The sequence below is a fragment of the Oratosquilla oratoria genome, chromosome 5 (assembly GCF_046742065.1).
Source record: "Oratosquilla oratoria isolate Oo_2021 chromosome 5, ASM4674206v1, whole genome shotgun sequence".
NCBI lineage: Eukaryota > Metazoa > Arthropoda > Malacostraca > Stomatopoda > Squillidae > Oratosquilla > Oratosquilla oratoria.
This window is the reverse complement of record NC_134781.1, coordinates 29,229,072-29,242,130: the sequence shown is the minus strand read 5'-3', so window position 1 is coordinate 29,242,130 and position 13,059 is coordinate 29,229,072. Positions and strand designations below refer to the sequence as shown.

Sequence of the window (13,059 nt, the reverse complement as noted above, 5' to 3'; positions counted from 1 at the left end):
CTCCATGGCAGGGCCCAACAGTTGGAACTGGTTTACCCCCACAGCTTCATCGTATTGTTACTCCACTTGAGAAATTTACAGAGCAGGCAAAAAGAATATCCCTTAGGCTGCATTATTTCCTTATCCAATTACAACCTTTCTCCATTTACTCCTATCTTTTGCACTCTTCTTAGCTTGACAGACATTCTGCTTGTATCCAGTGTCCCCTTCACTCCATCCATCCACCTCATTCATACTCTTTCCCTCAAGTTCCATCTGTCTACCACTACTTCCCACACTATTTTTGCTCATATTTCCTGAATGACTTTTCCATTTTTCCAGACCATTCCAGCACTCTGATCTACAGTATCTGCCAGCTCTTTCCACCCCTTTCTCTGCCTCACCTCGACATTTCTCATTCAGTCCATTCTTGTCATTTTCTGAAACAAGATGAGCGTACTATTGGATCTACTGTTGTCATTAAAGGGTTATAAGGTTTTGTTTATGTTTTATCTTAATTATGTTACAGGGTTATTTATCTCCTCCGATGCTGCTCTAAGAAAGAGGCTGTCAGTTATTTGCTCACCTGTGCTCTCACTGAGGACTCCAGTATCTCTGCCAGCCACAGACTGCGGGCACTCACGTGTCTACTTGCCATCGCAGATGAAGACACCATCTTCGAAAACAGTGGCAAATCAATTGCCTCCATCAGGTGAGACTCTCTCTCTCTTTCTCTTTCTACATTTTGTATACTCTTCTCTCTATCTTAGAGCTCCTTCATTTTTCTTCTTATTTCATTCTTTTAAGCTCACTCTTATTCTCTCTCTCTTGCACATTCTCTTTAGCTCCCAGTCTTGCCCATTCTTTCTCTCATTTTTCTCTTTATTTCTAATTTCCTCTTCTGTCTTCTTATTTTTCCATTCCTTCTCATTTTTGCTCTAATTTTCTCTTGCTGTTTGATAAGGCATTATTATTAAAAAAGATAAGAGGGAGGGTGGAGGGGTGTGGAGTGTATTCAGGGATGGAATGGGTGGGAATGATTTTATGCCTTTTCCTTTTTGGCTACCTCCCTTGTAAGGGGGAAAAAGCCTTGGTATATGTATGTATGTATTAAAAAAAAACAATAATTCTCTGAGGGGAATGGGGGAGTTTATGTGTGTATTTACCTATTTGTATTTTGCATGAGAAGAGCTGTGCTCATAGTGACCCACTACTCTATCTTTCCACATCCAGTTTTTTCTTAAAGTCATAAGTAGTTTCAGCACTCACTGTTTCCTCTTTCAGTTTGTTCCAGATATATATCACTCTGTATGGAAAGCTATTCTTTTTCAGATCTCCTCTGTAACTGTCTTTCTTAAGTTTCTTCTCATGTCCTTTTGTATTTCTTCTGTCCCATTTAGCAGGTCATCCCTATCAAGAATGTCCATCCCTTTCATAATTCTGTAAATAGTTATCAAATCACCTCTTTCTCTTCTTTGTTCTAGGGTTGGTAAATGTAGTTTATCCAATCTTTGTTCGTATGTAATATTGCAAAGTGTTTGTGCCATCTTTGTCGTTGCTTTTTGAATTCTTTCTAGTTTCTTTGTTTTTTATTGTACTAGGTGTCCATAGAGACACTGCTTATTCCAATTTTGGTCTTATCAGTTTAACTAGTATTCTCTTTACTATTTCTTCATCCATGTAGTCAAAAACCTCTTTCATTGATCTTAAGAAGTTAAAAGTCTCTCCAGCTAGTTTGTTGACATGTTTATCAGGTGTCAAGTCACTTGAGATAATTATTCCAAGGTCCCTTTCTGAGTCTACTTTTTTTTTTTTTTCTTAATTCCTTGGTACCAATTTTGTATTGACCCGATATTCTATTTTTGCTTTTTCCAAATTCCATTATACTACATTTCTTAATGTTGAAGTTCACTTCACACTTCTGACTCCATTTCCATATTTTGTCTAGGTCTTCTTGTAGTGATCTGCAGTCTTCTTCTTTTGAGTAGTTTGGCATCATCAGCAAAGAAGTTCATGTAACACTTCACTCCCTCATCCATAGCATTTATATGTATGGCAAACATTAAAGGAACCAACACCGAGCCCTGTGTGACGCCACTTATCATATCTCCTCAGTTTGAGTTCTTGTCTCGAAGTACCACTCTCATATTTCTCCTACTCAAGAAATCTTTCATCCATTCCAATAGCTTACCTTGTAGTCCTATTATTTAAATTTTGTCTTGCGACACTGCTTCTGACCCAGGGCAGTAGACAGGATGCAGGGATGACCTGTCATCCAGGAGGTGCCAAGATAAGAGGGAGGGAGGAAGGTGGAGGGGAGTGGAATATATAAGAAATGGGATCGGTGAGAGTGGTTTCTATGCCTTTTTCTTTTTTTGCTACCCCCCGTGTAAGAGGGAAAAAGCCTTTGGTATATGTATGTATTTCAGTTTTTCTTAGGTTTTTATGTGGTACATTGTCAAAAGCTTTCTGCAAGTTCAAGAAGGAGCAATCTGCCCAGCCATCTCTTTCCTGCATTATCTCTACTATTCTCAAATAAAAACATATTAAGTTTGTGGTACACGATTTTCCACTTCTAAAGCTAAATTGTTTAGGGTTTAGTATTTTGTTCTCTTCCAAGTGTTTGATCCACTTGTTCCTGATAACCTTTTCACATATTTTTGCTACTGTGCTTGTAAGGGATACTGGTCTGAAGTTTGTAGGATCTTCTTTGTTTCCTCCTTTATATATTGGTACGATGTTTGCATTTTTCCAATCTTGTGGTACCTTTCCTTCTTTGTCCGTTAGTTCATCTATACACTCTTTCAATATCCAATTTGCAATTTCATTTGGTCCATGTGATTTCCTAACATCTAGGTTTTTTATTTGGTCTCTTATTTCCCTCTGTGTTACCTTTATTTCCTTCATTTTGGGGGATCCTTCTCGTTGTCCATCTTCCCAAATTTGTGAGCTTTCAATTGTAAAAACAGACCTGAAATGTCTGATCATAACTTCAGCCATTTCTATGTCATCTATGTATTCTTTATCTGCTTCATGCAGTTTCACTATTTCATGTTTGTCTTTAGATTTATCATTTACATATCTGTAAAAGAGTTTAGGTTGATCCCTGCATATGTCTATTATATCTTTTTCGTAGTGAGTGAAGAAAGACTAGTAAAAGAGGTATGGAAGGCAGATGTGGAGGGAATGAACATGAAGGGACGTCCTAGGATGAGGTGGATGGATGGGGTGAAGGGGACTTTGGGGAAGAGGGGAATGTCTGTTGAGGAAGGACGGGAGTGGACAGAAGACAGGGGTGAATGGAGAATGGTTGTATATGGATGAGGATGTGATGCATGAGGTGGAGGGGGTGGGGGGAGGGGGGGTGAGGTAGTAGGTGTGAGCAAAATTTGACGCAGCCCAAAGGGATTTCTCCCCGTCTTCTCCTTTACGCATGGGGGAATGGAGAGGGGGGGTCGCCGATTTAATGAAGTGGCCTTACTGTGGATGTGCTGTGTCTTGCGACACTGCTTCTGACCCAGGGCAGTGGACAAGGTGCAGGGATGACCCGTCATCCAGGAGATGGATGGGATAAAAGGGGCATTGGGAAAGTGGGGAATGTCTGTAGGAAGGACAGGAGAAGACAGAAGATAGGGGTGAATGAAGAATGGTTGTGTATGGATGATGCTGTGATTCATGAGGGGAAGTGGTGGGGATGAGAGGTGAGGGAGTATGTGCAAAAAATAAATTGACACAGCCCAAAGGGATTTCTCCCTGTCTTCTCCATGTCTGCATGAGGGGACAGAGGGGGGTTACCAATTTAATGGAGCAGCCTTGCTGTGGATGTGCCGTGTCTTGCAACACTGCTTCTGACCCAGGGCTGTGGGCAAGATGTAGGGATGACCCATCATCTAGGAGGAGCCAAGATAAGAGGGAGGGGGGTGAATGGGAGTGGAATATGTGGGGATGGAGTGGGTTTGAGTGGTTTTTATGCCTTTGTTTTGGCTACCTCCTTTGTAAGGGGGAAAAAAAGCCTTTGGTATATGTAGGGGTGTCAGTGAAGTAACTATGAGTAAATTAGAAGGTCTTATGAATTGAAGGGAAGTATAAATGATGGAATATTTAAATTTGTTTTAGATCCCTGCTGCAGACAGTAACTTATGTGAGTCGGCTTGAAGGGCTCAATTACACCATAAGTATGGGCCAGTTTGACGACATGGACAAAAATGCCCTCGTGCAAGGACTGTGGCGATCGCACAAACATCATCCGCAAGCCCTCATACTTCTCACTGATCTGTGTCATGACTTTAAGGTACAATTTTAGGATTTGTTTCTGCTCAATTCCCATTGTTCTTAACCTCTTCACTCCGGGGCACCTCGCACGTCTGGCAGCATTAGCTGCCCGACGTGCGATGTTGCGTCATAATAATTGCATTATAAAAAATAAAGTTAGTGCTCAATCGTTCGTTCTCTTTCACCCGTGAATTTTGATAACCATAGAAAATATGATGAAGCCAGTTTAGAGAGAATGGAGGTTATGTAGGTACGACTACAATAAATATAATCAAGACGCCGACGTCAGCATCATCGCGTACCCACTTGCTCCTCATGACGCCTACATAGGCGTCACCGTATGGAAGTGGTTAAACTTTTGAAATGTTATCCTTTCTTCCTATTACTAAATGTAAGATTTTTTCTCATTTTTTCTTTCCACTTTTCTGTCTTGTGTATTCATACAAAATAGAAATGAACAATAATGAAAGTGTGTATGCGATGGTTTTGGAAGACCTATCTTTGAATGAAACACCTTCCCACTACTTTATATATATATATTTTAAACAAAAGAAATTGTGACATGATTACTGCTTCCCACCTGTTGCTCTTGACTAGCCAGTGATTAAGAAACGGGATCACATTGATATATAATACACAAACAGTATTCCTGCATTTATTCCAGAAAAGAGCCATGCAAGATCCCAAGGGCACTTGGATGTCCACAGTGGCATTGTAGGTCATTAACCCCTTCCGATAACTCCTACATAGGCATCATGAGGTGCGAGTGGGTATATGAGGATATCAGGGTTGGGGGGTCTTGATTATATTTATTTTGTAGTTGTAGTGAAGTGACTCCTATATTCTGTGAACTGGCTTGATCATATTTTCTGTGGTTATTAATAATACCCTGTCTGGGGTATTGGCTGAATGTTATTGTGGGGTTAAAAGCTGCTAAGTAGCATGCAGCTGATACTTAAGGGTCTATATGGGGTGTCCCAATGGACCAGAGCCACACATAATTTTGTCTGTGATAGAGGAAATCTCTACTCATAAAAAAATTATGCTACTTTATTATATTGTGACTGTCTCCGTTATACTGTCCCCACACTCTTGTTACTGCTCTATACCATTTCTCTAAATATACACTTTCTCATTTTGCCAAACCTTATGGTGGGGGAAAGAATACTGCCACCAAGTGTTCCCACTTGAGTCGTATAAGGTGACAAGAATGGGATGGGGATAGGACTAGACATCCTTCTTCCTACAGTCCCAAAGGGGGGCATTCCTATAAAAGGAAAGGCATATGAGGGTCTGGGAGGAACTTGTCAACCAGTACCCTAAGGGTTGGGTCTTTTAATGTGTGTGGATGTGGTATACATGAGATTAAAAGGGAAGAGATAGGCAGTATGTTTGTGAAAAGAAAGATGAATGTGTTGACATTGAGTGAAACTAAGTTGAAAGGAAGGGGCAAGTTTGAGTTTGGGAGTGTAGTTGGGAGGATCTCAGGAGGGAAGAGAGGATGAGGGAGAGAAGGATGTACATGTTCTAAGGGGAGAGAGAGTGGGGAAATATCTGATCATTTTCTGGTGGAAGGTAAATTGAGAGTGATAGGTGGAGAAAAAGGAAAAGGGCAGAAGGTGGGGAAGTATTTAGAGTGAACTGCTTAAATGAGAAAGAAAAGGAGCGAATATTAAAAGAAGCTGAGAGAGGAGTGGGAGGGAGTGAAGTATAGAGTAGAACAAGGAGTGGAGGAGGAATGGGGATGGTTCAAGGAGGGAGTCATAAGGTGTGCAAAGATGGTGTGTGGAACAAGGAGGGCAGGAAGAAATAGAAGGAAGAGTAGTGAGTGGTGGGATGAGGAAACAAAGAAATGTGTAGAAGAGAAGAAGCAGGCATTCACAGATTGGCTACAAATTAGGACGAGGGAATAGTATGAGAGGTACAAAGTAAAGAGAAGGGAAGTTAAGCATAAGATAAAGGAAGCAAAGAGGAGAGCAGATGTGAAATAAAGTTACCAATCTTCTCTTAAAACAACCAGCTGTTTCACCCCTTACTACATGGTCATTTACTAAGTCAATTCCATTCATTAACCACTCTGTTGGTAAACCAGTTGTTTGCTGTCCCCCTTGTAAGAGGGGAGAAGCCTGTTGGTATATAGATAAAAAAAATCTTGGGCCCAATTTGGAGATGGAGTGTCAGTCCCTCAGGGCTCCACCTCCAGATGGAGGTGAGGATGTTGACAAGCTTTGCAGACAGATAGCAGGGAGATGATTCTCTCTGATGTCCATCTTGAAGGACCATTGCTTGCAGGTACTTGTCTTTGGGCCTGCTTATCATTTAGCTTATAGAAGTAGTATAGTACTGTAGTAAAAAAAATGATATAAGATTTAGACCAAAGTAATATTGATATTTTTTCTTTGGTATTTCTAGGCCACTTGCCTTGTAAAGGGGAGAAGATAATTTGAAATACCAGAATATGTGTATGTTTCCATAAACAGTCTTTGGTGAATGGGTGTGGGAGGGGTGAATGTTTTGACTACCACCCCCTTAATAAAGAGTAAAAGGCCTTTCCATTTATTTATTTTTTATTTTTTAGGTGACCATTCCATCTTTGTGGGGAGCTGTCTTGACACAGTTGACAAACTTTGTAAAGGTAAGGTTTAGTTTGTTGACTTGTAGCTGTTGTCTTTTTACACATTTACATACCCTTACAAGGGAGGTAGCCAAAAAATGAAGGCATAAAATCCACTTCCACCCATTCCTTTCCCACGTACTCCACTCCTATTTACCCCCCTCCCTCCCTCTTATCTTATCACTCTCGCATCCCCCACCTACTCCCTATCATGCATCTCCCCCTGGGGCTAGGGGGTGTAGTATAGAATATAGCCCCCTGCCACGTCGGCTGCGTGTCGTAAGAGGCGACTAATCCCGATCCCCGGGCGGGGCTCTTGTTTCCCCGCACAGGGCTTCCTCTTAAACTTCCTTTTCCACTCTTCTCTTGTCTTCCGCTTGCTGTCCCCTCCCTCCGACCTAATTTTCAGTCGCCCCTCTCAGTAGCGGCTTCACAGACATTCACCACATCAACCCCTCATTCATAATCACTTTAAAGAAAGCCCTGTGGCGATGGCTAGTGATGACAGGGGCAGGAGAAGGTGATCTCTGGGAGTCTCTAGTCACGAACTACACATAGGCGATGTGGGCAAGAAAAGTCGCTCTTGTGTTGGGATTGAGGCAACAACACAATTTGGTAGCTACCCACATGACTGAGCAGCCCTCTTCAGGATCCACTCTGCTCACCCCACATGGGGAGGGGGCTAGAAAAGGTGTCCTAAAAATAGCTTGCCTCGTTTGTACCTGACTGGGGAACTGCCCCCAGTAAGGTCACCCTCATTGCGGTCAAGACAAACCCACAAATAATAACGACCCTGGCTCGAACTCGGAACCGGACCAACTCCCTGCAACCCCAGCTTCTTCTGATAATGACTCCAGCTCACCTAAGGACCATTCTTCTGAACACTCAACAGAAATCACCGGGACACCAGGGTGATAAAATTACTGGTGGTAATCCAAAGAGCAGAGTACTTTTCTGCTCAAATATTTGCTTGACTCTTGATTATGAAGAGGTTTATCTCTTAAACAAGAATTATGGAAGAGTGGAACGAATCAGACTGAAACTTTCAAATGATGATAGTTCATATGACTGCTACATAGTATTTGATGAAAATAAATCTGCACTTGAAGCATTGAATGTATTAAATAACCACCGTGTGAATGATTCCATGATCAAAGCTCACCTATTTAATTTAGACAACTTGAAAAATGAGAAATACGACTTTATTCCAAAAGAAGAAGAAACAGTTCAAAGCATGCCCCCTAGAAAGTCTCCTGCCATACTCTAGTACGTTGCAACATACAAAGAGGACAGGGAGAACTTCTTGAGAGCCTCGGAATGTATTGAAAATAAAATAGGTACTGTCCCTTATGAAAACCTAAAGAAATATGGCAAGAGTATCCTGATAAAAGCAGGTAATGATACCCAAGCCAAGGTTCTATCAAACTTAAGACCCACCAACCATGGCAACATAAAGCAAATAGCACCCCATAAGAGCTTCAATACCTGCAAGGGCATTATTTTCTCTGAAGACCTATATGATTTCTCCGAAGAAATAATTTTTAAAATGTGCCCCGAGAATGTACATGAAATAAAAAAGCTAAGAGGAAATAATAACTCCATCCTCTTATCCTTCTCTACCACAGTCCTCCCTGATGTAATAGTCATCAAACACTCAAGATTCGGAGTCAAGAAATATAAGCAATGCCCAACTCAATGTTACAACTGCTTAGAATATGGTCATATCATCTCAAAATGTAACAATAACAAAAAAATGTGACAAATGTTCTGAAGAGCATAGAGAAGACAGTACCTGTACAAATGTTCCATACTGCCTCCACTGCTCTGGTAATCACTTCCCTAGATCTAAGGAATGCTCACGTTTTAAATTTGAACAAGACATCCTCGAAATAGCCAATTCTGAACACATCAGTATCAGCAATACAAAGCGGAAACTAATGGGAGCCAATAGAAACCCTAACTCAACCTATGCTGACATAGTAAAGAAAATGAAAATAAGATTAGAAAATAACTTGACAAATCGTAACACTGTCGCACACAAGGATGTTTTAACTGGAATTCCCATAACCCAGACTACAATACCTAACACTAGTGCTACAGCAAACCCTATTAAGAGTGTGGATCATGATGATATTTTGCCTGATCCTAATAACCATTCAAAAATTAAAAAGGCTAGCTCACAAAACAACCCTCGAACCACCAGCAACCTATCTGCTAAGCAAAAAACTCAGAATATACCACCAAATAGTAGATCAGTTGATGAAAAAGAAAAGGATCTGAAACTAGAAACAAAATCTAAAATAATAACAATAAAAAAAATAAACAAACCGATAGGGTTGAAGACGGATTGGTTCCTAGAACCACCCGTCAAAAAGAGAGCAAAAAACAAAGAGAACACAACAAACCCTGATTGTGATACCACCATTACATTTGACTCACTCATGGAAACAGATAATACTACATCTGAAGATACTACTTCCATACCGCTTCCCCAAACTACTGGCAAGATGGAAAATGCGAAAAATGTCTCTCCAGACTGCAAAGGGAAATCCACCAACTCCCATGCATCTCCGAAAAATCTTCTTGAGAACCTTCCCCTATCAAGTACTCATGAAAGGCTGAAAGAATCTCAACCTTCCAAGATAAAATGACTACAGACAAAATTCAACCCCCAACAAACTATTCCCTCTAAGGGAAGTGCGTCTGTCAGAGGGAAAAAATAACCTATTCCAAATTCAAAGATATCCTACAGTGGAACTGCAAAGGAATAAGAGCCAGATCTGAACAGCTAAAGATCATACTACATGATTTTAATCCAGCAATAATTTGTTTACAGGAGACAAAGATAGGCAATAACCCGTATAATCCTGGATTAAACTACTCTATATACCATTCGCCTCCTCCTCCAGGAGATATTGCCCATGGTGGAGCAGCAATAATAATTCATAAATCAATACAACACACAGTCTTAAATCTTGTGACATCTCTGCAAGCTGTGGCTGTTGAAACTATACTAGATAAAAAGATTACTATATGCTCTCTTTATCTTCCACTTAAATGTGACTTCACAGAACATGACATACAAGACTTAACTAACCAGCTCCCAAGCCCATTTTTATTGCTTGGTGACTTCAACTCTCATAATCCTCTCTGGGGAGGTACCATACTAAATGCTGAGGGGAAATTAATTGAGAAGTTTATTGACAATAATCCTATCACCTTGTATAATGATGGATCTATGACTTAGCATAACACTCACAATAATACAACCAGTGCCATTGATCTAGTATATGTTCATCCTCCATCCATCTCGATTTTATATGGTCTGTCAATGAGTATCTTAATGGAAGTGACCACTTCCCCATCCATCTCAAGTATGTCAAAAATACCCCAACAGAATGTCCCCCTAAATGGAAGGTTCAGGAAGCAGACTGGAATATATGTAAAAATAATATAATTTTAGATCAATGTTTTGAAACTTTTGACAGTCATATAGAAGCATATAAATTTCTTACTGAAGCAATCTTAAAAAGTGCTGAGATTGCTATTCCAAAAAATAAAGGGAAACCCAGTAGACCTACAGTTCCATGGTGGAACAAAACCTGTGGAGTGCTGAGAAAAATAACCCGAAAATGTTATCGACAATACAAAAATAGCGGTTCAACACAGAGCAAGATTATATAAACGTGCTCTTGCTAAGCAGCGCAAACACTTCAAGAAATCAAAGCGAGAATCATGGCTTCACTACATAAATGGAATAAACTCTAAAACCCCTTTGAGCGGAGTGTGGAGAAAAGTGCGAAAGCTTAGTAGCAAGTTCATTCCCTCACCTCTACCTATGCTTAAAATAAGTAACACACTCATTACAGATCCATATGACGTTGCAGAAAATTTAGGTGAATACTTCTCCAAAACTTCTAGTCCAGAAAATCACTCGCCCAAATCTCGGAAAATTCAAAATGCTCAGATTTCTCTGGATCTCAACTCAAATAGCAGAGAAATCTATAACGTAAAATTCTCCCTACAAGAATTTAAAGAAGCTTTTTCCTGCGCAAAAAGTACAACCCCTGGTGAAGACACAATATTATACGAAATGATCAAGAATCTCCCAGAAGATGCTAAGACCTTTCTTTTAAAAATCATCAACAGAACCTGGGAGACAGGTATATTACCTAAAAGCTGGAAAACTGCCATTATAATACCTATCAAAAATCCCAATAAGAATCCTTTTTGATCCATCTAGCTACAGGCCCATAGCCTTAACCAGTTGTGTCCTCAAGTTAATGGAAAAGATGATGAATACCAGACTTGTTTGGTACTTACAATCTGAAAACAAACTTTCACCCTACCAGTTTGGTTTCCGTAAGAACAGATCCACGCTGGACCCACTGCTGAGACTATCCAACCAAATCCAACAAGGATTCTCAAAACAGTGTCAAATGATAGGTGTTTTCTTTGATCTCGAGAAAGCCTATGACACAACTTGGAGAGTTGGAATTATCCAACAACTAAATAAAATAGGCATCCGAGGTAATATGCTGAGATTCATTAACTCATTTTTATCTGATAGATTATTAAAGGTTAGAGTTGGCAATAGTCCCTTGAAACCATTTATTTAGAAGGAGGGTGTCCCCCAAGGAAGTGTCTTGAGTGTCACTTGTTTTGCTGTGGCAATAAATAATATCTTAGAAGAAATTGCACCACCTGTAAAGAGCTCCCTTTTGTGGATGACTTGGCAATTTATTGTACAAGCTATGATGCTATTTCAGCCTGCAAGCATTTACAAAATTCAATTAATGCTGTCAGTAGATGGGCTGACTCATGGGGCTTTAAATTCTCAACCATAAAAACCACTGCTGTACGTTTTACTCGACATAGACAAAGAGAAGTAATTCCAACCTTAAATCTAAATGGAACCATTTTACCATATGAAGAAGAGGTAAAATTTCTTGGCATGATTTTTGACTCAAAATTGACTTGGACCAGCCATATTGATACCCTGAAGACAAAAGCCAGGAAATCATTGAACATCTTAAAAGTTATATCTAGCTTTAGTTGGGGAGCAGATAAAAGATCACTGCTTATGTTATACAATACTCTTTGCCGATCCAAAATTGATTATGGTTGTCAAATTTATTCCTCTGTTTGCAAAACTAGACTGAAGGAACTTGACAGAGTTCATAATATGGGCCTTAGAATACAGTATGCTCAGGGGCATTTAGAACATCACCAGTAGAAATCATTTATGTAGATTCTGGTGAACTGCCACTTGACCTTCGTAGAGAGGAACTAGGACTAAGACTTTTATTTAAGATCAAGATAGACTGTAAAAACCCTGCCTTTGATATTATCAAAAATGTAAATGGTGATGATTTGAAAGGTTCTAGATCTTCAAAACCTCTTCAAGTCAGAATGAATGAACAAGTAGAAGATATATCTATCAAGACCCAGAACGTTTTTCAAGTGGGCCATCCACATATTCCCCCTTGGATTACCCCTGAAATATCAAAATGCTCTATAGAGGTAACCAAAAGGAACACTCCCATTGAGCAGGTGAAGTCTATATTTTTAGAACATAATAAAATACATGAAGAACACATGAAGATTTATACTGATGGATCCAAATCAAATGATGGAGTTGGATATGCTGTCATCCATGATGACACATTATACTTATCTAAACTTCCTGATTCAGCCTCCATATTCACTGCAGAAATAACAGCAATTAATCATGCTAAGTAATACATGAAACCAAAGGAGATGCATTTGTAATTTATTGTGACTCAAAGAGTGTCTTGGACAGTATTAGCTGTTTTAATAGCTTTCACCCCTTTAATACAAAAAGCTCAGGAGTGGCTATTTCATATTTCCTGCCGACACAAAGAGGTTTATTTCTGCTGGGTTCCATCACACGTGGGAATCCATGGTAATGAACTAGCTGACAAGGAAGCAAAGGAAGCTGCACAATGTAACAACATGCCAAATACCAAGATACCACATTCTGACATGAAAAGAATAATAAAATCCCATATTTTAAACAAATGGCAAGAGCAATGGTCTTCCCCAGTTTTAGCTAATAATAAGAAGTATAAAAATATTAGAAATTCCATAAATCCATGGGTCTCTGATTTTAACTTGAACCGCAAAAAGCAGGTTATTTTAACCAGATTAAGGATTGGACACACCCGCCTAAC

The 13,059-nt window shown here is 39.8% G+C and overlaps 1 protein-coding gene across 1 annotated transcript in view; it reads left to right on the top strand.

The window, feature by feature from the left end:
- Positions 1 to 13,059, top strand: part of LOC143025424 (kinetochore-associated protein 1-like) — a 159,485-nt gene that overhangs the window by 119,005 nt on the left and 27,421 nt on the right. Inside the window, 3 exon segments of the mRNA XM_076185081.1 lie at positions 509 to 691; positions 4,096 to 4,270; positions 6,830 to 6,886. Coding sequence (XP_076041196.1) covers positions 509 to 691; positions 4,096 to 4,270; positions 6,830 to 6,886 — 415 coding nt within the window.